Source organism: Camelus ferus, chromosome 14, assembly GCF_009834535.1.
Source record: "Camelus ferus isolate YT-003-E chromosome 14, BCGSAC_Cfer_1.0, whole genome shotgun sequence".
Classification (NCBI taxonomy): domain Eukaryota; kingdom Metazoa; phylum Chordata; class Mammalia; order Artiodactyla; family Camelidae; genus Camelus; species Camelus ferus.
In genome coordinates, this window is record NC_045709.1 from 33,623,300 (window position 1) to 33,648,597 (window position 25,298).

The window sequence follows — 25,298 nt, forward strand, 5'->3', positions numbered from 1 at the left end:
AGCTTTTTAAAATTTTAAAGTTTTATTGACATAAAATTCACACATCATTAATTTAACTCATCTGAAGTGTACAATTCAGTGGGTTTTAGTGAGCTGTGTATCACAACAACCAATTTAAAACCATTTTCATAACCCCACAAAGGAAACTCCGGACCCATTAGCAGTTACTTCACATTCCCCCTCCAGTTCTACACAACTACTAACATACTTTCTATTTCTACACTTTGATTATTCTAAACATTTCATATAAATGGAATCATAAAATTTGTAGTCTGCTTAATTTTTTCTGGTAAAGTGGTTTCAAATTTCATCCCTGTTGTACGAAGCATCTCACTTATTTTTATCGCTGAGTAACAGTCCATTTTATAAATATATCACATTTTATTTAAAATATCTATTCATTGCTTCATGGACATTAGGGTTGTTTCCACTGTCTAATTATGAAAATGCCCACTATGAACATCCGCATACAGCATTCATGTGGACATAAGGGTTAACTTCCCGTGGGCATATATACCTGAGAGTGGAATAGCTGGGTCATGTGGTATTTCTTACATTTTTAGAAACTTTCCAGGTCTGCATCATTTACTCATAAATTTCCACCAGAAACGTATAAGCGTTACAATTTCTCCACATCACTACCAGCACTTTGCTACTGTCTTTTTGATTACAGCCATCCTAGTGTATGTAAAGTGGTATCTCACTGTGATTTTGACTTGCATTTCCCTAATGACTAATGATGCTGAGCATCTTTTCATGGGCTTGTTGACCATTTGTATATTGTTTAGACAATTTTCTATTCACGTACTTCATCCACTTTTTAATTGGGTTTTCTATTGAGTTGTAAGATTTCTTTATATATTCTAGACAAAAGTCTCTTATCAAATATATGATTTGCAAGTATTTTCTTCCTTTCTGTAGGCTGTCTTTTCACTTACTTCATGCTGTCCTTTAAAACACAAAAGTTCTTAATTTGATGAAATCTAATTTATTATTTTTCTTTTGTTGCTTATGCATTTGGCATCTTACATAAGAAATCACTGACTAACCAAAAGTAACAAAGATTAACTCGTATGTTTCCTTCTAAGAGTTTTGTAGTTTAGCTTAGTTTCATGCTTTGTTTTAAAGTTCATGTCTGTGAACGGTGTAGGGAGTAGACCAACTTGTTACATGAAGATATCTAGTTGCCCCAGCAGCATTTATTGAAAACAATTATACTTTACCCACTGAATTGTCTTCATACACTTGTTGAAATCAAGTGATCATAGTTTAACAACTTATTTTTGGACTCTCAGTTCTGTTCCATTCACCAACACATCTATTCCGATGCCAGTGCCACACTGTCTTGATCACCGTAACTTTGTAGTAAGTTTTGAAATCAAAATATATGAGTCCCCCAGTTTTGTTCATCAATTTCAAGACAGCTTTGGTTATGCTGAGTCTCTTGCATTTTCTTAGGAATTTTGGAATCAGACGATTATTTCTGCAAGAAACACAGCTGAGATTTCAACAGGGACTGAATCAAATCTGTGTATCATGTTGGCAAGTATTGCAGTCTTAATACTAGATCTTCTGATCCATGAACTTGATGATATAAGATATAACACTTCTTTTTTAAAACTTTGTGTTTTAAGTATTGTATTCTTTTGGGGGCTATTAAATAATATTTTAATTTTATTTTTGGTTTGCACACAGCTACTGTATAAAAATGAAATCGATATTTACATATCATTCTTATATTCTACAACCTTGAAAAGTCATTTACTAGTTTTAATTTTTTTGTTAAAGATTATCTACATACAAGATCTTGTCACCCTCAAATATAGTTTTACTTCTCCCTCATCTTGATACCTTTAATTTTTCTTGCCAAAATGCCCTAGATAGGAACTCCAGTACAATGTTGAAAAAAGTTTAACAACAAACATCCTTGTCCTATTCCTGATCTTCCGAAAAACACTCTGTTGTATCTTATTAAATATGATGTTAACTGTGGGTTCTTCATAGATGGGCTTCTATTCCTAATCAGTTGACTGTTTTTATCATGAGAGGCTGCTAGATTTTGCCAAATGTTTTTTTCTGCATTTACTGAGATAATCCTGTGATTTTTGTTCTTTATTCCATTAATGTATCACATTGATTGATTTTTGGCTGTTAAACAAACCCAGGATAAAACTCACTTGGTTATGGTACATAATCATCTTACATATTCATGAATTAAGTTTGCTAATATTTTGTTGAGAATTTTCATATTAATATTTATTAGGGATATTGGTCTTCAGTTTTCCTTTCTTGTAACATCTTTACCTGGTTTTGGTATCACAGTAATACTGGCCTTGGAGAATGAGTTGCAAATATGTTCACCATTTTTTATTTTTTGGAAGAGTTTTTGTAGAAGATTAGCATTAATTAATTTATTTCTAGATCCATCACTGAATTCACCAGTGAAGCTAGCTAGTCCAGGGCTCTACTTTCTGGAAAGTTTTGTGATGTCTAATTCAATCTCTTTCAGGTCTATTCAGATTTTCTATTTCCTCTTGAGTCAGTGTCAGTAGCTTGCATCTTTCTAGGAATTTCTTCATTTTATCTAAATTATTTAACTTGTTGGCGTACAATTGTTCACAATATTCTCTTACAATCTTTTCAAATTCTGCAAGGTCAATATGTACAACCCTTTTTTCATTACTGATTTTAGCTATCTGAGTCTCCTCTTTTTATCTTTTTTCTTCTTCTATTCCTCCACTACTGTCTTCTTCTGTTTACATAGTTTTTTTCTAATGTAACATTTTAATTCCCTTGATAGTTCATTTACTATTTTTTAAAAGCTACATACTTAGTGGTTACCCTGGGAATTACAATTAGCACCTTATATTTAAACACTATAGTTTAGACTAATGTTAACTTAATTGCAATAGTGTATAGAAATTTGCTCCAATATAGCTTTGTTTTCTCTATTTGTCTTATTGTCATACAAGTTATATGCGTATATATTGTGTGCCTATCAACTTAGAACTGTAATTACTGCATCATGCAGTTGTCTTCTAAATCAGAGAAAAAGAAAAAAGATGCTACAAATTAAAAATACATTTATACTGTCTTTTATATTTACTAATGTAGTAATCTTTAACCATCGCTCTTTATTACTTCACATGTATTTAAGTTTCTGTTGTCCTTTCATTTCACCCTGAAGAACTACCTTTCATATTTTCTGTTGGGTAGGTCTGCTAGCAATGGATTCTTTGGGGTTTTCTTTACCTAAGAAAGTCTTAATAACTCCATTATGTTTAAAAAGTAGTTTTACTGGATATACAATTCTTTGTTGACTTTTCTCTTCATCAATTCTTCAGTACTTTATATACACCATTCCACTCTCTTCTGGACCCCTTGGTATCTGATGAGATGTGAGCTCTTAATATTACTGAGGATGCCTTTTGCATGATGAGTTATTTTCCTCTTGCTTGTTTCAAGATTCTTTTTGGTGTTTGATAGTTTGACTATAACGTGTGAAGGTGTGGATCTCTTTGAGCTTATCCTACTTTGGAGTTTATCAAGCTTCTTGAATGTGCAGATTAATGTTTTTCATCAAATTTAGTTTGTTTTCAGCCATAATTTCTTTAAATATTCTCTGCTCCTTTATCTTTTTTCTCTTCTCCTGGGACTCTTAGCACGTATGCTGGTACATCTGATGGTGTCCCACAGGTCTCTGAGGCTCTGTTCATTTTTCTTCAGTTTTCTTTCTGTTCCTCACACTGGATAATTTCAACTAATATATCTTCAAATTTGCTGCTTGTCTCTTCTGCCACTCAAATCTATTGTTGAGTTTCTCAGTGCCCTGTTTACTGTAGGCACTGTACTTTCATCTCTGGAATTTTTATTTGCTATCTTTTTAGTGATATATTCTATTTAGTGAGATATGGCTGCCATACTATCCTTTAATTCTTCATATCGGGTTTCCTTCAGTCCTTGGGACAAATTTTTCACAGGTTATTTAAGGTCGCTGTAAAATAAGTACATTTGGGCCTCCTCTCAGGCAGTTTCTACTGACTTTTTATCCTGAGAATGGGTGATACTTGCACGTTTCTTTGCATGTCCTGTAACTTTTATGGACATTTCGGTAATGTGGGACACCTGCAAATGAGATTTCTTCTCTTCACCAAGACAACCTGGAATTTTTCTCTAGCAGTCTTCAGAGCTGATAATTATCTGTTTAATGTCTACACATCTCATTCTATTTTAAGCTTCCTAAAGGGCAGGAATTGTTTTATTATTACTCCAACCCTAAGCATCTTACCACAAGGAGTACTATTTGTTATTTTTGGAATGATGTAATAACTCTAATTCTGAAGTTAAGAAGTTACCATCATTAAAATATATATTCAGAAATTTACTGTACTGAAAGAAGGTGACCTTTGTATACAGTCAGTATATGATCATCTAAACCAATGTTATCTAGATTAAGGGCCATTAGTTAATATATCAACATTCAAGGTATGAAATTAGTCTGACATACTGTGAGAAACCAGAAATTCCAAAAAGCAATACATCATAAAATTTTTTTAAAGTAAAATGAAAAAAGGTGGTTTAAAAGAAAATATAGCTTAATTTAGAGTTTATCCTGTAGATTAATGTGAAAACTTCAATGATTATATAACAGAATATAAGGATACTTAAACAGCTACTAAGTATCTTTCAAAACGTTTTCAAAAAACATGGGTTACTAGTCTCTGCCCTTCCTTTTCTTATACATTTCTTTATATTTCTTAGAATATTCCAAATTTCATAAAATTTATTCACGGAACAAATTTTACTGAAACTACTATTAGGGATAAAGATGAAAAGGTAGCTCTATAAATAGAACTTCAAATATATTCAATCAAAGAATTAAGATTTAAACATATGCATTTTCATATTCACTAATATATAACACACACACACGAAAACATTTTACAGAAAAATCAAGTAATGCCTTCAAAAGGTAGATTTTTCCATTTGCACCAATTTCATTCCTCTTACACTTTTACTTAACTCACTAACAAATCTCTCTAAACCAACTTTAAATGTTTTTTTTGAAACACAGCTAAGCATAAATATACAAATATTAATCTATTACCTAGAGAAAATCACCTTACACAGATTGGTTCACTTGGATTTTTAATAATAATCTTTGAATTACATAAATTAATCATTTGACATTTTATTATGAATGTAGTGATAGTGTTGATTTAGTTTCAATTCAAAAATCAAGGATTTCATTATCCTATAAAACATATCCAGAGTTCAAAGTATTTAAGGGCGGTTAAACAAAATGCAAACATTTAATGCAACATTAAGCATGTGAAATAAAAACTTGATTGCCTAAAGAAAGCATGCTATGCTGTTACCCTGGTGACAGGTTAAAAAAGGGATTGTGAGCTGAATAGCTGTATGATATGAAATTAAAATGTTTCACATTGAACAATCCAAAATGAATTGGGAAAGGTTAGAGCAGAGGAGAGAGAAATCAATTCTCCAATGGCAATGGGTGAATGGGAAAGAAGCATGAATAGGATTTGCCAGTGGGGTGCAACAGCTGCCAAATATCCTGCAGCCAAAGAATTACAATAATACTGATGAAGTGTGCAAGAGCTTTTGGAATCATTGCAGGGAACAGAGAAATTCTCCTACAATAATGAGGCTATTCTGTCTTCCATTCAGCTCTTAGAATGAGAAAAAGAAAAATATTTTAAAATGTAGTATTTAGCAAAAAGTGTACAAATATGACATCTTATCCACTGAATCAATATTTTGTGCTTAATCCCACATAGGTTATAAATCATCTAAGACATAGTCATATTAAGTAACTGAAGATACCATAAGAGAGATATTAGAAGTAAGGCAAACTTAAATGATAATGACTGAATTAGTATTTTTTTCCTTCTTGGTGCTTTTAGGGGATTTATTTGCTCAAATGAAAATAGGTATCTCCAAAGGCATTCTACAGCTACGTATGGTTGTAAACACCCAAAGCACTATTTTTTATTATATAGTTTGTTCTCAGAACGTTAACTTCATTGTCATAATGAAGTAGCTTCTCTGAGAACTTAAATGAAACAGCTATGATATAAAGTTACAATTTGTTGTCACAGATGGTGTAAATGTGTTAATAATTTGATATGTCCTTTTAAATTCAGAAATATTTAAGTAAAAGAGTCAATATGCACTGTACAACAATACTTGCTTTTCCTTGGGAATTACTTTCACATGGCTACTTTTTGTTTCTTTCCCCAGTTATCTTTCATTGATTATGATCATCTTTCAAACCCTTAAACTTTTATCATCTAATTGAACACTTAATGAGTGAATGAACTATAAATCTAAAGCTAGAAATGGACATTCTTTTTTAATAACAACAACAAAAAAACCCAGATAATTGCATCTGGCAGGTAAAAATCACTAAGAAATTGATTCTCAATTTTATCAGGAAGCCAGATGAAGAAAGAAAATACAATACAAATGCAGACACAATGACTGCAATTCAAGTGAAGTACTTTCCCATGTTGCTACTGTGACTAAAAGAGTTAAACTGATGACAGCTTCTGTAGCCAGCCAAGATACTTGATATGTATGTTCTGCTAAGTACGAGCTCTTTCATTGGTTATATATTGACTCCACGCACCCAAAGTAATCGTCTACAAGAGTGAACACTGCATTTTTAAAAATCTTTCAGACTGAAGTCTTTTCATCAGTATTATCACAGGCCATAGAGAAGGTGTTCCTTTTCCTGACTCTTTAACCTCTGCTCAAATATCAAGAGAGAAAATACAGGGTTTAAGTAGGAACCAGAAAGTAATAGGGCCTGCTTCATGCAATTCAATTAGGATCAGAGCTGGAAAAGATTTCAGCAGTCATCCAATCCAAAATGCCATTTCTTAGAAGAGGAAATTGAAGTCTAAAGTTGAAGCATTTTGCACAAAGACTTATATCACTTTGATACTTGGTGGTGGTGCCAGGACCAAAATCCTGACTCCTGACACCTCACTCAGGGCCGGTCCCATTGCACCACACCAAGTAATACAACATTTCAGTGCTAGATGAAGGAGCAAAAGAATCAAAGATGATATAATTTTCCTAGCCCAAATGACTGAATAGAATGATTGCCATAAATAAGGTAAGCTATACAGAATTCTGTGTACACGTCGACAGTGCTGAATAGATGTGGGTGGGACTCACCCTGCAAGGGACCACTAATATCACACAGCCTACTGCAAATTAGCTCCCTGGCCTTATCAATCCTATAAGATCGAGATTTTCTATTGTATAGTACTTTTTTTAAAGAACTAATGTTGTACCATCCTTGAAAACCACTTTTTCAAAAACTAATACAGAGAAGTGTTGACAAAATAATGGTATATAAAAAAAAAGGGGGGGCACTCTTTCAAGTAGAATGGCCCATTTTTTGTAAAATCAAAATAAGACATTATATATATATATATACACACATATATATATGTATATATATATATGTACACACATACACACATATACACACACACACACACGCATACAGGAATCCTAAGAGTTGCCAGTACTTGCAGTCTCTAATTTCTCTATTCCCTTTTTTTTTTTGAACCCCCATCAATTCAACTTTACCACCACTTCCCCTTGACATTCTTGAAAACTGCTCGTCAAGGTCTCCTATGACCTCCACATTGCTAAATTGAATGGTCAAGTCATTCTTCTTGTTTGACATATTTCAGTTGAACACTCTTTGCTTCACTTGGTTCTCTGAACTCCACCCCCACCTACTTTTCCATCTATGTCTTCCGCTGTTCCTTCTCAATCTCCTTTGCTGGATGGCCTGATCTTCCTGTCTTGTTAATGTGGAGTGTCCCAGGGCTCAGGCCCAGGACCTCTGCTCCTAACTCATCTCCCAGGTCCACTCTTACCCATTTTCAGGCATTTACAACACTGCAGGCACAATGATCTTGTTAATACATAGGTCACATTAAGCTCTGATTTTCTCAAGACCCTGCAATGGCTTCCCATTCCACGCAGGTAGAAACTTAAGTCTTTGAACTCCCTACCCCAATTCCATCTCTACTGCTCTTCAGCTGGGTTCTCCTCTCAAGTTGCATTTGCCTCCTTGCCATTTCTCTAACAGGCTAGGCACACTTTGACTTCATCTGCTTTGCATGTGCTGTCTCCTCTGATCAGAAGGTTCTCCCTCCAGATATTTACATAACTTACTCCTTTCCTCCCTCAGGTCTTTGCTCTAACATGAATCTTCCCATCCTGCTAATCCACCCTGCCATCCACTTCCCTGAGCTCCAAATTAAAACTGAGGCTACCCCACCATCCAGCCCCAGGATGCTCTATAGTCCATCACTGTTTTGTTTCTCATCAAACTATTTATCATTATTTGATGTACCACATCTGTTTTGTCCGTCTACCCTCCACTTAAATGTAAGTTCAATGGGGAGGGACAGCTAACAGTTAATGGGCATCATGTTAAATATTTTGTATCTCATTTGACATTGGCACTCTTTCTTTAAGAACTACTATTACCTCCACATTACAGACGAGGAAACTAAGTCCAAGAGAGGTCAAATAATTTATCCTAAGATAATAGCTAGGGATCAGCAAAACCAGGGAGAAATCCAAGTCTCTGGCACAACAGCCTTAAACATGAAAATATACTGTAAGTTCTAGCCAGTAGAAGACAAGAAAAAGAAATATTATGAAGACAGAGAATTATTAGAGAATGTAGTGGTCGCTTTAGTTGATAACTCAACATTTACTTCACATCAGAAAATCAGCTCAAGACCATCACGACAGTCCAGTTCCCTCTGCAGTGACTGGCTGAGGAATGGGGATGAGTTCTCTCTGATCAATGAGAACCGAGGAGAAGCTGGCTGGGTAACACCTGGGAGAGGTTTCCTCACTTCGGAGAGACAGAAACAATCTGGTTTTGACTCCTGAAACTTCTGCAGCTGCCCTGCTATCTGCTGTCACAGCTTTATGACAAACCCCACATACACAAGCAAGGCGAAGAAGCCGCAGAGAAGCGGCGTCAGCAGATGGACTTACTGAGCCTTGTCCTTCCTGTTCCCTGAGCCTCCTGTTCAACACGAGGTGGGGACTGTGTCAGTTTGAAACAAGGTTTCTGTTACCTGTGCCCAAAAGCATTCCAAGTGATTCAGGAGGTTCAATTCAGATTCAGGGGTTCAATAAAAGAAATTATAAAGCTTTAATAACAGAAATCAAAAGACTTTAATAAATGCAGAGTTGTATTGTATTTTTTTAAAGCCTCAGTATTTGATGTCTATTATAGCCAAATTTACTATAACTTTAAGGCAACTCCAATATCAAAATACTTTCAAGCTTAGCTAGAAGAATAATCAATAAATTTTAGGAGAAGAAAATAATTAATTATTAAATAAAGCTAGAATGACAAATCAGTGGAAACAAAGAGAAAAATCAAGAAACAGACCATAATACATTTTAAAATTCTGCGTAAGATAAAAGTAACACCTAATAATCAATAAGGAAAGGATGGACAAATCATCAAGTGTGACTGGTTCTGCTCGTTAACTACGTGGAAAAGTAAGGTCTCAACCTCGTATCACCCTGAAAATAAATTCAAAATATGAAATGCCAGTGTAACAAAGGAAAACTATAAGAGAATGGAAATAGAATATAAGTAAACAAGTCTTTTTAAGAATAAAACCAAATAAGAAACCACAAAGAAAACAACTGATCTTACAAAATAACATTAAAAATCCACTCTAATGGTGTCCCATTTGCTAGATTATAATACAACACATCTTATTATTTCCTTCACTGGACTCCAATTTCTTTTCTTGTCATAGTTATAGCTACTTGATGTAAACAAAGAATGCTATTTTTTGTTCATGATAGTTTTCTTTTTGCTTATCTATTAAGCATTTACTTGGTTTTGCACTACAATATAGAATTAACCTTTTATTTCTTTGTAACAAGTAGAAGAATTTGACTGACACATATTGATACACAATCAATTATTCTCACAAAAGCTCTGTGAAACATGACAGAATACATATTATTCCCATTTTACAGGTTAGCTGAGCTTAAGTTAAAGTAATATTCCTAAGGTCACATTACTAATAAATGATAGAGTTATTAGTAAAACCCAAACTTCTAATTCTATATTCTAGTTTTTTCCACTAAACCATTGAATATATTTAGATAATACATGCATACCAACTTACGTGCGTGTGCTGTGTGTGTGTGCACACAAGTCACATAAGTGAGGAGGGGGAAGGGAGGGCAGCAGGAAGAGAGCTGGGGTGGGAGAGAGAGTGGGGAGAGGGGGTGGAGGTGAGGGAGGGAGAGCACAAGGAAGCATGTGAGAGCAAGCCTACACCAAGTTCCTGACTGAATCTCCCTGCCTGCCCCCCTCAAATCCATATGTAAAAATCGAATGCCCCATGTTATGGTATTTGAAAGAGGGGGTAACCTTTGGGAGGTAACTAGGTCATGAAGGTGGAGCACTCATGAATGGGATTAGTGTGCTTATAAGAAGGGGCCAGAGAGCTAGTCTGCCCTCTTCCCACCACGTGAGACTGTAAGAAGTAAGCTTTCTGTAACTTAGAAGAGAGCTCTCACCAGAACCCGACCATACCGACACCCTGACCTCAGACTCCCAGCCTCCAGAGCTGTGGAAATAAATGTTTGTTATTTAAACCGCCCAGGCTATGGTAATTTGTGATGGTGGGCTAAACTGATTAAGATACTCTTGTGTATTTCTGTCCTGCCATCCTTGGAGTTACAAGGAGACTCTAATTTACTTGGGGAATAGGTTGGAATATTTTACAAATAAAGGAAGCTACCAGATCACAAAGGAAAAACTCATTTCACAACATGCACATAAGTCAATTCCAAATGGATTAAAGAGTTAAACGGTGCTGATTTTCCCATAGGTTCATGTATAAGTGTTTAGGATTTTGAACACAACGTCTAAGGAATGGCAAAAAGAGCAAAGGAAGAAAGAAAAGGAAGCAAGCAAACAAAAAGAAGCAAACAAAACTTAATGAATTAACTATATATCTACAGTAAAAAAAAAAAAAACAATACTTATAAAACCCACAGAATCAACACCTACTTTAAAACACCTTAAAATACCATTTAATATGTAAAAACACGTAACAGCGCACGCCCGTCTCAGCAGGCCTTAGCCCCAGGAATGACACCTAAAAGGAGGCAAGGGTTTACTCTGCACCATGCCCTCTGCCCAATTCCTACTACAGGCAAGGTAACCTGGGAATGCAGCCCAGCCTCTGCTTGGACTGATCTGCTCACCAGCCATTTTACCAAGAGGAGAGCTGGCCTGCCTTCTCCCTAGAGGTGACAATTATTACAATGACAAATTAGTCAGAGAGCTTCACAGAGAGATAATAGTCATGGAATTAGGAAGTCTGAGTAATAAAGCAGAAGAAAGGCTGGAAGACAATCTGCACAGCTACGAAGCCCAACAAAAGCAAGCAGCCCATGCAGAAACCACCATGTGAAGCGGAGGAGGCAGAGAACTTAGAGAGGGCAGACTGCATTCTCATGAGTGTCTGAGAAGCACGGAGAGCAAAGGGGGACCCGAACCAGAGCAAAGTAAGGGGAAGGTCCACCTCAGAAAGGTGAATCCTGACCTGTGAACATCTGGATCTAAGTCAAACAGGCATTTTGAGCAAAAATAAATGAAAGGTTGCTGGAAGAAACTAAATTGTTTCCTTTACTAGTTTTCCCTCCAGTCATTAAGCAGTTAGTGGAATAAATTTTTATATCAAACCACAAGGTCAGCAAAACAATTTTAGCTCCAAATTAGAAGCGATTGTTTAATACAACTTTTAATGATTCATTTCTGTCAATACAAGGCTTTAGGAAAAGGATTATTACAAAGAAAAATAACTCCATATTAAGACAACATGTATTTATATAAAAATTTACTTTATTTACAGTCATTCCAAGGAAAATTGTTTTTGACATTAACTTTCCTTTTTTTCTGAAGTGCACTGCTATCTTTTTACTATCCAAATACCATGGGTACATATCATTAAAGTCTTTTTCCAAGTCATAAATGATGAAAGAGAAAAACCCATGGAGAAATTCGGAAAATAAGGTCAGCAGCCAAAACAAGCAACAGAAAGGAAGTGCTGCAAGCTACTGAGTTTGGAAGCAAAACATTACATGACCAAACCCATGACAAAGCAACGTGCAGCCGCACCTGGAGGCTGCCTCTGAGACTCCATTCCCCAGGCAATAATGAAAACACTACTGCGAAGCCAAAATGTGAAGAGTCAACCACCTTACATCAGCTCTGTTGTCAGGGACTTCTTCAGCAAATAAGCAAAAATAACTTAGATTCACTTTGCCTAAACAAGACTGTGCTTTGTCAAAAAGACCACTATGTTTTGTTTGACACTGTAGGTTCTGTTGCTATGGTGGAACTGACTTTACAATGCACTGGCCTACTAAATAAATGATAAGATCAATAGGAAATAAATTCATCAAAACTAAAACAATTGTTTGTTATACGGGTGATAAGTGCACAAATATCTACATAACTGAACTTTTGGCCTACATATTTTATTAATGTAACTTTTTCCAACTTCAAAAGGGTAATGAATTCAATATAGTATCAGAGGGGGACGACTCTGGGAAGACAACAGGATAGGAAGCACCAGGAATCTGTCTCCCCAACCAGACAACAATGACACTGGAGAATCTGTCTGATGTAACTATGTTGGAACTCTAGAGTCCAGTCTTTCAGAGGAAGAGTTGGGTGGTAAACTACATTCAGTTTTGGTCAACTCCAGCTCTAGCACAGTAGCAGCTACCTATCCCCCCAGCCCAGTCACCTAGCGGGCGAGTGTGCATTGTTCACCAGAGCAGCTTGCACACAGTTCATGGAAGCTAAGGTGGGCAAAAAAGGATTTTACCCTCCAAATGTTGGGCACCCATGCTCTGACTGCTAATCATGGAGGTGCAGACAAAAAGGAGGGTACCCATTGTTGTGACTTTCAGGAAGTTTAAAGGTCCGGTGCCTCCTTAACTCTCTCTTCATTTTTTGGCTTTTCCTCCTTTTAAAAGCCACACCTTAAGGCTAAGACATTCAAAAACAACAGCATACACAAGGAAAACTGAAAAATAACTGCACGTGCCCGGAGAAAGGCTAAGAAAAGATCCTGAGATCAACTTAAGTTTATACCTCAGGCTGATCCTTGGCATAGAGACAGCTTACAACAATTGATAAAAACAAAAATTATAAACAAAAACAATAACAAAAAACAGGAAGCCCTGGAGAAGGAGGAGACACTGATTTCCAAAGTTACCACATTATTAGATTCAAATATCTAGTGTTCAACCAAAAATCACAAGTCACACAAAGAAACAGGAAAGTATGGCCTACTCGAAGGAAAAAAAACAAACAAAAAACAAAAACAGAATACATCTCTGAAAAAGACCTAAAGTCAGATATACTAGACAAAGACTTTAAAACAAGTGTCTTAAAGATGCTCAAAGAACTAAAGGAAGATGTGGAGAAAATAAAGAAAATAATGTGTAAACAAAATTAAAATATCAATAAAGAGACAGAAAACCTAAAAAGAAAAGAAAAGAAAAAGACATTCCTGAGCTGAAAAGTACAATAATTGAAAGGAAAAACTCACTAGAATGATTCAAAGGCAGATTTGAGCAGACAGAAGAAAAAAAACAGTCAACCTGAAGATAGAGCAACACAATTATAAAGTCTAAAGAACAGAAAGAAAAAAGACTGAGGAAAAGTGAACAGAGCCTAAGGGACCTGAGGGGTACCATTAAGCAAACCAACATATACACTGTGTGAGTCCCAGAAGAAGAGAGAAAAAAGGACAGAGAGAATATCTGAAGACGTAATAACTGAAGACTTCCCAAATTTTATGACAGACATGAATATAAATATCCAAGAAGCTCAAAAAACTTCAAGTAAGATGAACCCAGAGCTCCAAGACACATTATAACCAAACTTTCAAAAGCCCAAGACAAAATCTTGAAAGAGAGGAGTGAATCTTCACATACAAAGGATTCTCAGTAAGATTATCAGCAGATTTCTCATAAAAAACTCTGGAGGCCTAGAGGCAGTGGGCTGATATATTCAAAGTGCTAAACGAAAAAAAACTGGCAACCAAGAATCCTAAATCCAGCAAAACTGTCCTTAAAATGTGAGGGAGATGATAGACCTTCCCAGGTAAGCAAAAGCTGACAGAGTCTGTGACAGCTAGACCTGCCCTGCAAAAAATGCCACAGGAAGTCCTGCAGGTGAAATGAAAGAACATTAGTACCAAGAAGCCACATGAAGAAATAAATACCCCAGTAAAGGCAAATACATGGACAATTATAAAAGCTAGTATTACTTAACAATACTCGTAAGTCCACTTTTTGTTCTCAGCATGATTTAAGGGTTTAATGCATTTAAAACATTACTAGAGTAAAAGCTAGTATCATTTTAACTTTGGCTTGGAACTCCATGTTTTGCTTTCTACATAATATAAGAGAATAATGCATTTAAAATAATTACTAGTTTATCGTTTTGAATGCAGACTGCGTAAAGATGTAATAATGTGACATCAACACCCACCCTGCAGGCAACCACTGATGTCCTTCTTTTATAATTTTGTCCTTCCTAGAAATCTCAAATAAATGAAATTTTATATTATATAGTCTTCTTTAACTGGTTTCTTTCTCCGCATAATTTTCTTTTTAGGTTTATGTTTGTAGATGCATGTATTAGTACTTTATTCATTTTTATTGCTAAACCATATTCCGTTGCATGGATATACCACATTTATTTATCCACTTATCACTTGATGAATATTTTTCTAGTGGGTGTGTAGTGGTGTAACACTGCGATTTTAATTTGTATTTCTCTAATGATTAATGACGTTAAATATCTTTTTTGATGAAACAAGAATTTATTTGCCATTCATATAACTTCATTGATAAAGAGTCTATGCCAAACCTTAATTGGGTTGTTTGGCTCATTTTTGAGTTGTAAGATTTATACATTATAGATCCAAGTCCTTTATTGGACATGTATCTCTGAATACATTCTGCCATTTGCTGTATTGTTTTATAATGTTCTTTATGGTATCCTTTAAAGAGCAAAAGTTATTTTGCATATGTTTTAAATTCTCTGTAATAAGTATAAATATAATAAATAATAAATATAGACATACATACTTGGAAAGAAATATAGCAAACTATTAGAAGTAGTTATTGTGGGATTACAGGTAATTTTTATTCTTTTCCTTTTTAAACTTTCTTCAGATTCTTACCAATGGTAAGTCAGCACACTCTGAAAATAATTGGAATACCCTTCTTAAAAACCAAACCAGTTCATCATTAGCTATGCTCAGGACTTTTGAAATAATCAAAATCCAAATAACATCTGAAGGTAAAGGAATAAGGATATGAGTATTGTATTTAACAAAAGAATAATAAAAATATTAATGTAAGGTATAATCCTGGTTTTAAAACAAAAGCTTGGATCTCTCCTACACACACACACATCCCTCCAAAACAGCACTGTCTAACAGAGCTTGATGGAAATAGAACAGTTAACAATGGAAAGGCTCCTTCTGTTACCTGACATGGTAGCCGCCACCTGCAGCGCAGGAGTGACTATGGAGCACTGCAGATGTGGCCAGTGACTACACTGACACTGACATTAAATGTGACTGAGAAACTGAGTTTTTAACCTAATTTTAATTCAAATAGGCATACACGGCTAGTGGCTTCTACACTGGAAAGCACAACTTTGGGGGTAAAAAAACAAACAAACCAGATTCCTGGCTCTACTGACCATTTTCCTCCACCTTTCATTCACTCAGTAATTTACAGAAATTCTATATTCCCTCATCTCTCTCTAAATATTCACCAAATTGTAACTTAAAAAAAGATTGTACATTAAGCTTCTTGTATTTTCTCTTGAGAATGAAAACAAATGAAAAGTACCAGCTGGTTACGCAGAGATGTTCTGAGAAAACCATATTAGCCACAAATATACAGCCTAAACCCAATTTAGTTTTTCTTCTACCTAATTCTTCAGTAACATGACTTTCTGACCTGTGCTCTTCAGAGCTGCCCAGTCACCTGCCATCTTTTTTCTTTTTTTAATCTTTATTCTTCCTCTTGAGGAAAAGCAAAAATAAAGAAAAAAAGTTGAAGTAACACAATTTTATCAACAGCATCACTCTAGCAAGTAACGGACTGTACTCGCTCAAGTAGGATTACTCGAGCAAGCACACAGACACTCGTGATAAATAATCCTGTCACTTAGAAGCATGAATGTTACAATGATTTTGCTTTTGTTTTCCCTAGTATAAAGCCTGCTTTCTCTTTTGCTCAGGTTACTAGGAAGCTAAAAGGTACACGCTGGGCTCACAAATAACCTGGTGTTATTTCCTTCCTGTATCTCATAAACAAGTTTCATATATATATTTCATATATATATTTAACTGCTCAGATTAATTCCTAAATTTTATACTATAATACTTCTCAAAATGTTTTCAAGATTAACAGAAATAATACAAATTACTTGAACTGACTTCCTATAAGGTTTCAGAATACCTTCCCCAATAATGTCCAAATTAGAGGGGCCAAGATCCTTTTGTTCTTTCTGAATTAAAAAAATTCATTTGAACAAAACAGAAGCAATACCATTTTAAACACTGTGATTTTATTATATTTCTCCAAACACTCATAAGATCCAGAACTGAGATCAGTCAGATCTTCTATTAGCTATTTTCTATGCAGCTCAGGTCATCAGTATTTTTCTGCTCATTTATTATTTTTCAAATGATCCAACATACCTTGCATTTTCATGTTCTTGAAAATGTTGTGCTCTTAATTGGGATGCCACAAACAAGGATGATGCTATTGCCAATAACTGGTTTCTCTCACTCTCTGTTAACTTGTGTCCTAAGGGAAATCAATCAGTTGGTCAATCACATACATAATGTTAACATCTATGTTTCTATCTTATAGAATTATTAGTCATTCAAACAGGTGCTTTTATCAAGCATCTATTACGGAGCTAGTATTATACCAGGTGCTGGGGTGTCTTAGGGGAAAAAGAGAGAGCAAGGTTGTTTAAATCAGACAAAAACCCCTGCTCACTGGAATTTTATAGGAAAAACTTATGGCCCCTAATATCTGCTTCTCCTTATCACTTCCCACCCCAAATTTTACTTCTAAGGAGTGAGGATAAAGGGTAGGCAGAAAAGGAGCGTCACGGTCATGGACAGTGGTAGGGCCATGTTTTCTAGAGTGAAGGATTGAAAGAAAATAAATAAGTGATTCTCTTGCCTTACTACATGTGGACTCAGGGTTTGAATCCCAATCAATTAACCAAACCACCAATCAATTTCCCTCTCCCTCTTTAATTCACTCTTCTTACCATAATACAGCTGGACCTGGGGGCAGTGGTCTAGCCTGACAAGCCCAGGGAAGACTCTCTGGTCTGGCTGAGGGCCATGCAGCTGGGAAATCTGCTCTATTTGCATAATAATTCCTCAAGAAGCGTGTGAGTCAAGGCAGGATTCAATACTCCAGGTCTGCAGGCCAACAAATCCCCTTGAGCGCTGTGTAATCTCACCACAATTTCCAACACTATTTATTTACCACAGTGCTGCACACAGATAATTGAGTTTATTAAAGGGTACAGTATGGGCAATCTGAGTGCTGGATCATCAGCACTAAGATGCTACTTCTACAATTCAAAAAAGAAAAAATGATCAGGTAGTTATTTAAATTTATTTGAAAGAAATGAAGTAATTTCAACATTATGTCTAGAAAATTACCCAAAATAGAGCTAAGGCTAAAAATATTCATAATTAGAATACAAACACTTTCCAGATCTGTGGCCCATTTTTCTACGAGGAGGTGTTTCATGAAACTGAAGTGAAGGGTACCCTCTGTATCCCTTCCCTCTTTGTGAAAAACCTAGAAGCTACATAAGCTATAACACCAACATGGGATCCATTGTCAGTCTGGGAATTCAGTAACAGATCCTTCAATGGCCTAATAAACCACATTCTTACAGGCTTTGAAAAGTTCCTAATTATCCCCAACACTTAAGCAGTGATGGAAACATCCCATATGATTCCATAATCAATTACCCTACATGAGGATTACAGGAATTTGGTCTCAGTCTTCACAAAAACATATTGTCTACAAGAGCAGTTCTCAAAGTGTGGCCTGGGGATTACTGATAGTCCCCAAGGCCCTTCAGGAATCTGCAAGGTCAAAACTATTTTCACAATAATGCTATGATTTACTTGCTTTTTTTCTCTCTCTCTTTTTTAGGAGTATACCATGGAGGTGTCCTGATCCAAGAAATATATGATATGTGATGACATCATTGCTCTGATGTCAACATATAATGATTTATTATTGTTACTTCGAAAATGATTAAGTATTTTTAAAGTCCCTAGGTTTTAATTTATAATATAGCAAACATCAATAGATATAACCACCAAAACTCTTCGACGTATAAAGAGGACCGATGCTTCTCCAGCTTCACTGTGCATCGGAATCGCCTGGATTAGATTCCTGTGCTCCACCTACAGAGGCTGACCGGTAGCAATTGTGAGGTGGGGCCCCGTAATGTGCATTTCTGACAAACATTTGATTCTGATGCTTCAAGTCCACAGATCTCACTTTGAACAGAAGTGTTTTAGACTCCTGTTTATCAAACTGCGTAATACAAACCATTTAGTTGTTCATGAAGCCACTTTACTGGGTCAGTCCAGCAAGACAAATTATGAGAGCACTTTGCACATGCTATTTGTCATGAGTATGTGTGTATAGTTAAGACATGATGTAAAATACATTTGTTACAACGGTTCACAAAGTAGTCACTTCTATAGATACATCTGCACATTATATACAACCAACAGGAAAAAAGGCAAAATATGGGAATCTTTTAAAACGTAAGATGCTGAATGAGTGTTTCATTTGGTCTAATGTATTATTAGCTGCACTGACTCAGACAATATTGAGAAAGGAGTTTCCCAGATAAAATCAAACATCATTCATCACATCTGCCAGGCAAACTGATATAATGCATAACAACTTCAATCGTTTTATTATACTGAAACAGATCCTCAAATTTAACCAATGACTAATTTCCAACAAATTTGATATGAGTGCTAAAGACTTCTTGACTTCTACAATTCAACTAAATTTGTTTCTACAATTTTTAAAAGAATCTCAGGTAATTTTAATCAAGAAGTATTGCAAAAATCATCTACTCCATCCTCCATGCACTGTGGATGTCTCTCCTACAGCACTGTTGGACAGATGGCTACATGTGACCTACAGAACTCCTCCAATTATAGGAAACTGGAAAACTCTTTCAAGGATTTCTAAACCATTAGCCAGTTAGTTCTCATACTGAGCCAGATTGTTTCTTTGTGACTTCCACCCATTGTTCTCACTTTTTCATTCCAAAGTAACACTGAACAGTTCTATTCCCTCCTAGACCTGTACACCACCAACCTTGAAGGATATAGACTGCAGTTAGATATCCTAAAACTTGTTCAATAAAAGGAGTTATATCCTGACCACTCTGGCCATGTCAAAAAAGGGGTATTTAGGTCCAAAAAGGCAATGTACCAGAGATTCTATCATAATCAAACTATTCTTAGGATAATGGTTATAGCATAAGGCTACTCCTGATCACGGACCAGAGTGGACCCAACTCCTACATGTTCCCCTATGGCTTGATACAGTGGTCTGTTCTGGCTCTGACCTTCAACTCCGAACGTTCTCCATTATCTGTATGTATGCCCTTTGGTTCTTCTCTTGCTGAAATCCCTGGCCCAGTTGGTCCCAGTGTCTTGAAATACATGTACCAAAAGTAATTGTTCCTCACAGCATCAGACTCAAGTCCAGTCTATGTCATTTAGACCTAACATTGTTCCAAGGCAGAAAGGGGCTCGGATTTCCCCTTGGGTGATGAGATGAGCATTAATCACTGGCTCTCTCATGGGAGTGGTCAATATATGGTACACCCTACCAAAGTGATACTTCATGTGCTGGACACAGTCAACAAATGAACACAAATCAGCAGTGCCCAGTGTTCAACAACCGGGCCAAGTTGATGACAGCAGCAATATTCCTTAATAATTAGTCTTCTCTTCTCCAGGCTAACCATCCTTCAAAGTTCTTGATGCAAGATGGATTTCTCAGTCTCTAACATCATAATCTCTTTTTTTTTGTACACATACAAAAAAAATGGAAGAAAAGATTTTTCAGCTCTTTTCTAACAACAGTAACCTTTTCAAATCATGAAATAGTAGATGTTAAAATGTAAAGGACTTTGTCTAATGTCAGAATCATGCTGAGGGAGTCTGTGACTGGAGGTTATATAATCATACTGTGGATCAATCCCAGACATTATTAGCTTATTCTCACATCTCATAAATTGTAAATTAACTTCTAAATAAAGAGGCAGAAATAGTAATTACTAAATATTATTTATATCTGGTATTCTCATAAATTCTAAGGTATCATATAGAAACAGAGTGATTTTTTTAAGTTACAAAATGTCCAACTGTCAAATTTCAACAAGTAATCTGACATCAACTGAAATATGAAATCCAAAATAAAAAGGAAAAATTCTGGGTTTAATGGTTACTGACCACAGAATAATAATTTGAGGGGAAAACCATTTTTTTTTACAACAGCATTAATTTCAAGTTTATGGGCCAATTAGAATTCTTTAAAAAATGCTAAATTATACTTTAGTTATTTCACTAAAGAGACATAACATTTTACAGAACAATGTTATATTATCATTACTTTTCATTAAAAATATTTTTAAGATTCTTTTAAAAGGCCACTTCAACCTCTAGGTAATAACTATATTCCTGAATTTTCTTCTAAATTCTTCTGTGTTTTGTCTTTCACAATTAAATCTCAAGATCGAACATTTTGTATATAGTAAGCAGAAAAATGCCCACAGATACTAATTTCCATTTATGAGCTGCCTATTCTATTAAACTGATACATTTATTCATTTTTCTCGTTTGTTTTCTTTCAAGCAATTCATTCTTATCCTTTATATTTTACTTTTTAGATACAGAGGCTTTGCAATATGTTTTAATACATGGAAGCAAATTTTCCTCTTTACTTTTCATAATCTTCTTGGCTATTCACAGAAATCTGTTATTATATATAAGCTTTTAAATCACTTACATAGTAAGCCTTGTGAATCTAACTAGATTATATAAAATTTGTGTATTAATTTGGGAAAGACTGGCACTCATATACTATCGAGTCCCCCAAACAACACTGATTTTTTTCCATGTGTTCAGACTGTGTTTCTTGTTCCTTGACAAGATTGTACAGTTGTCTTCATAGAGACATACTGACTTCTGAGGCTTCCACGGTGACAACGAGAGACTTCTCAGTTTTCATGTTGTCATGATTCAACTTTTTAAAGTTGCTTAATCAGTTAAAAATCAAATTTCAGCTTTATATTTTCAAAATGCTACCACCTCTTTTTCTTTATGGGCTCGTGTCTTTAAAAAATTAAATTTAGTGGGTTTCGGGGTAAGGAAAAATGTGTATAATTAAGGTATCACCTTTACTGTAAATTGGTTAAAGTACTTTCTTCAGTAATTTCCTCAGAAAGGGTTTATATGATGATATACTTCAGAATTTTTATTTTAAAATCTCTCTTTTCAATATTGACAAATGAAGGACACCTTAGCTGGGTAAGGCACTCGTAAGCAAGTTCTTTCCTGTGTAGCAGATATTTAGTTTAAGGTTTTCTAAACTTCAGTTTATAGAGTCTGAAAATGATTTCATTCTACATTCTTTGCACATAACCCTTTCTTTCTACAAGCTTTAAAAAGTTTTTTGTTCTTGATATGCCTAGAATAGTTTTTTTCCCATTAATCTTGTCTGAAACTCAGTGAGTCTTTCCAATAGCATCTCAAGACTTTCTGAAGAACAGCAGCAACAAAAAAACTCCTCTACTTTTCTTTTAAAATTAACCTTTCCTTGTCTATTTTATTTTCATTAAACTCCTGTTATTTACATATAAAATCTCTTGGTTCTTCTCTCCACATCTCTCATCATTTCCCACATTTCATTCTCTCTGCTATTTTGCTACATATTTTGAGATCTTTCCTCCATTTACTCCTTTGGGTCAACTATAATCTGGTTTTTAACAGTGATCATCCTTTCACTTTGCTGAAATGTCTTTTTTATTTCTAAAACTGACAGTCTTTAGTTCTCCTCTAATTTAATACCTGTAAGTGTTCTTACTATTTTTCAGGAAGCACAGTCATCTGCCTCCCATGCCTGCAGGTCTAAAGCAGTATCGTCTGCCTCCAGGGACTCCTGTAGGTCTTCCCCCCTAGACGGGTAATCCCCCTTTGTTGTATGCTGCGACTCTTGTTTGCTCAAAGGTTTGCTGGTAAATGTTTAACAACCAGCCAGGGTGTGGAGAAAGGGCAGCGCCCCAGTATGTAGCATTTGCCAATCTCCTTACTGTAAATACTCTCTCCAAGGCTGATTTCAAACTACCAACATTACACCAAAGAAGATGGATCAGGAAGAGATACACATATTGGCTCTCCTGAGGCAGAATGGTAGCCCCAGCACCTATGGAATAGTCCTTGGAGAGGTGTTTCAATAGTCTAAATGCTACCTAATCCTTGAAGCCATCCTTGATTCCCTAAATCAGAATTGGTTTCTTTTTTCTCTGCTCTCAGAACACTTTGCTTATAACTTTACCTTGGCACTTATTTCTTTCCATCCTGTAATGTAGTTATTAGATCTTTACATGTTTATTTCCCTAGTGATATAACCTCCTTAAGGACAGGGAAAATATATTAGTTGTCTTTGATTTTATTCTAGAGTCTACACCAATTATATGTTGAATGATTTTAATGACTGAATTTTTAAGGGCAACACATCAGTCATGTATTACAGTACCACTTCTAAAGGTACAGAAACACATGATTAAACTCCAGAAGAAAAAAGAGAGAGAGAGAGAGAGAAGTATAATTAATGGTAGACTTCTGTGTTAAATCAAATTTTTCTAAAAATTCTGCAACTTTTCAAAGAGAAAGATAATTCTGATAATTTCTTGTGATGGGGCTAGTGGTCGAAGGCAACAGAGAAATAAGTCCAAAACGTCCATTCTAGGCTAAATGAAATTACATGTCTTAAAATATCTTCTTCCTCATTTTCTTTTTATTTCAAAATCAAAATATCTACTTCTCCATTTTCCATTTATTTTTCAGAATTAAAAAAACCTTTCAAAATAAGGATCTAATAAGTTGACATGAAGAATAAATTCTTATGTATCCTATTTTGAAATTTTAGACACAATTGTTTCAAAGTTCAGTCTAAGAGCCTTTAGTAACACTGCCCTACTCTACAAATAAACTTGGGGCAATAAACATATATAATAGAGAATTTTAATGCAGTCATAAAAACAGGCACTTGCTTATGAATAGTGCCTAGGATAGCTGGACAGATGGGAAGCAGATGGGTAATCCCAAAGGGGCAAAATGACCCAGCCTCAAACATATGGATAAGATCCTGGATTAACTTCAGTTGCCACTTCCCGCTGTCTCTTTCAGGCACATACATCAAACAATCAAAGATGATACAGTTTAATATACCTAAGACCTGCTCTGGGGAAAAATCAGGAAGGAGAAAGAGAGTAATCTGAAGAAGAACAAGAGATAGCAGCCATTCAGAGAAGAAAGAACTGACATGAACATAATATGAAGGAATGAAAAAAATAAGTCGTAGACATAACGAATGGCAAATACAAATGTGTGCTTTTAAAGTCCTTATAGGCAACATGACAACATAGAGCATACTCTGAAAACTTTGGTGATTTATGACTTTGAACCCTAGCACAACTGAATGAGTACTGAAACAGAAGTTGAAAACTCTAAGTTTAATTTCTGGCTTTATTATATTGCTGGTCATTTAGACTTAGTCTTTCTGGGCTTCGGTTTCCTCCCAGGTAAAATGAAGGCTGATATTAAAAATTGCTAAAGACTCTCCTAAAAAAACTTATAACAATTTGAGAATTGTTATGCATAAGCATAAGAAACAAACTACAGTGCCTGTGCTGACAATTCCCTGCCAAAAAAGAAATGTAGTATATTAAGTTTATTACAGCAAATTGCAATATTAGGTTTTAAGAAAATTTCTGAGAATTTGGAACATTTTCAATTGCTGCTAAATTTCAATTACTACCAAATATGCATATATATAAACACATGTATAAATGTGCTTATGTATAAATATGTATACCCATGCATACATACAATGTGTTTATTCTAAAGATTTCCTTAAGTTTTGACCTGTTGTCTCCTTCTGCCTACTGTTTCATGTCATACCACCATTCCAGACTTGCTACTCAGGCAGACATAAAAGCATATGGAATTCCAGAGTCCACTTCACAACTTAGGACAATTTTCAATTAAAATTTTAGAAAGGTCAAGAAGCCAAAACATTAGGATCAAAATAAAACAAAATGTAATCTGGATACATGTATAGTTAATTAAAAACAGTCAAGGTAATACCTTCTTGCCTATACTAGGAACAAGACTCTTTCCATTAACTCAACAAATATTTAATTAGTGTGTTTTAGTTGCTAGGATACAATAAAAAGCAATAACATTAGTAGTTTCTGGATTCATGAAATCAACAGATAATAATGAAATAATCACACAAGTATACAACTGCAATTATGTTAAGACTGCAGTTTATTTTTTTAAAAATTCAAAAGTTCAGGAAAAAGAACCTGATGATCCTTTAGTCTGAAATAAAACACACTATTTCCCTTGATACTAATGATAAAGCCCTGTAACACCAAAGTTTTTGAAAGATCAACTCAGTAATCTCTAGTTAGTCTTATGAAAGCTCTGTATCATAAATTCTGAGCTACAAAACTGCTTTGTAAATGTATTCAAGAGCTCAACTACATGAAGCAGACCTGAATCTATATACAGCTCTGAAAATGAATGAGAATTTTATATACTAAAACACTTTAAATAGATATAAAGAACACAAAATTTGTGAGAGAAGATCTACTCTTCATAGGTCCCCAAGTTCATCAGAAACACGTAAAGGCTTCTGGCTTTCACCTGCATAACGTTTCTGGTTAAGTCTCATGTAAGTCCTGTCAGTGTCTTAACACCATGTTAACCATGTTTTCAATGCTCACTTAAGGGTTTTCTGTCTCTCACTTGATGAGCAATTTTCCTACTACCTGG

General features: G+C 35.2%; 1 protein-coding gene across 5 annotated transcripts in view; it reads right to left on the reverse strand.

The window, feature by feature from the left end:
• PCCA (propionyl-CoA carboxylase subunit alpha) overlaps positions 1-25,298 on the reverse strand; it is a 330,985-nt gene that overhangs the window by 123,475 nt on the left and 182,212 nt on the right. For all 5 annotated transcript variants that reach the window (XR_001367552.2, XM_006195197.2, XM_032496718.1 and 2 more), the window contains one exon: positions 16,854-16,962. Coding sequence is in view for 4 of the 5 variants with exons in the window: in XM_006195197.2 (XP_006195259.1) it covers positions 16,854-16,962 (109 nt within the window). In the remaining variant the exon portion in view is untranslated. The remainder of the gene's footprint in view (positions 1-16,853; positions 16,963-25,298) is intronic.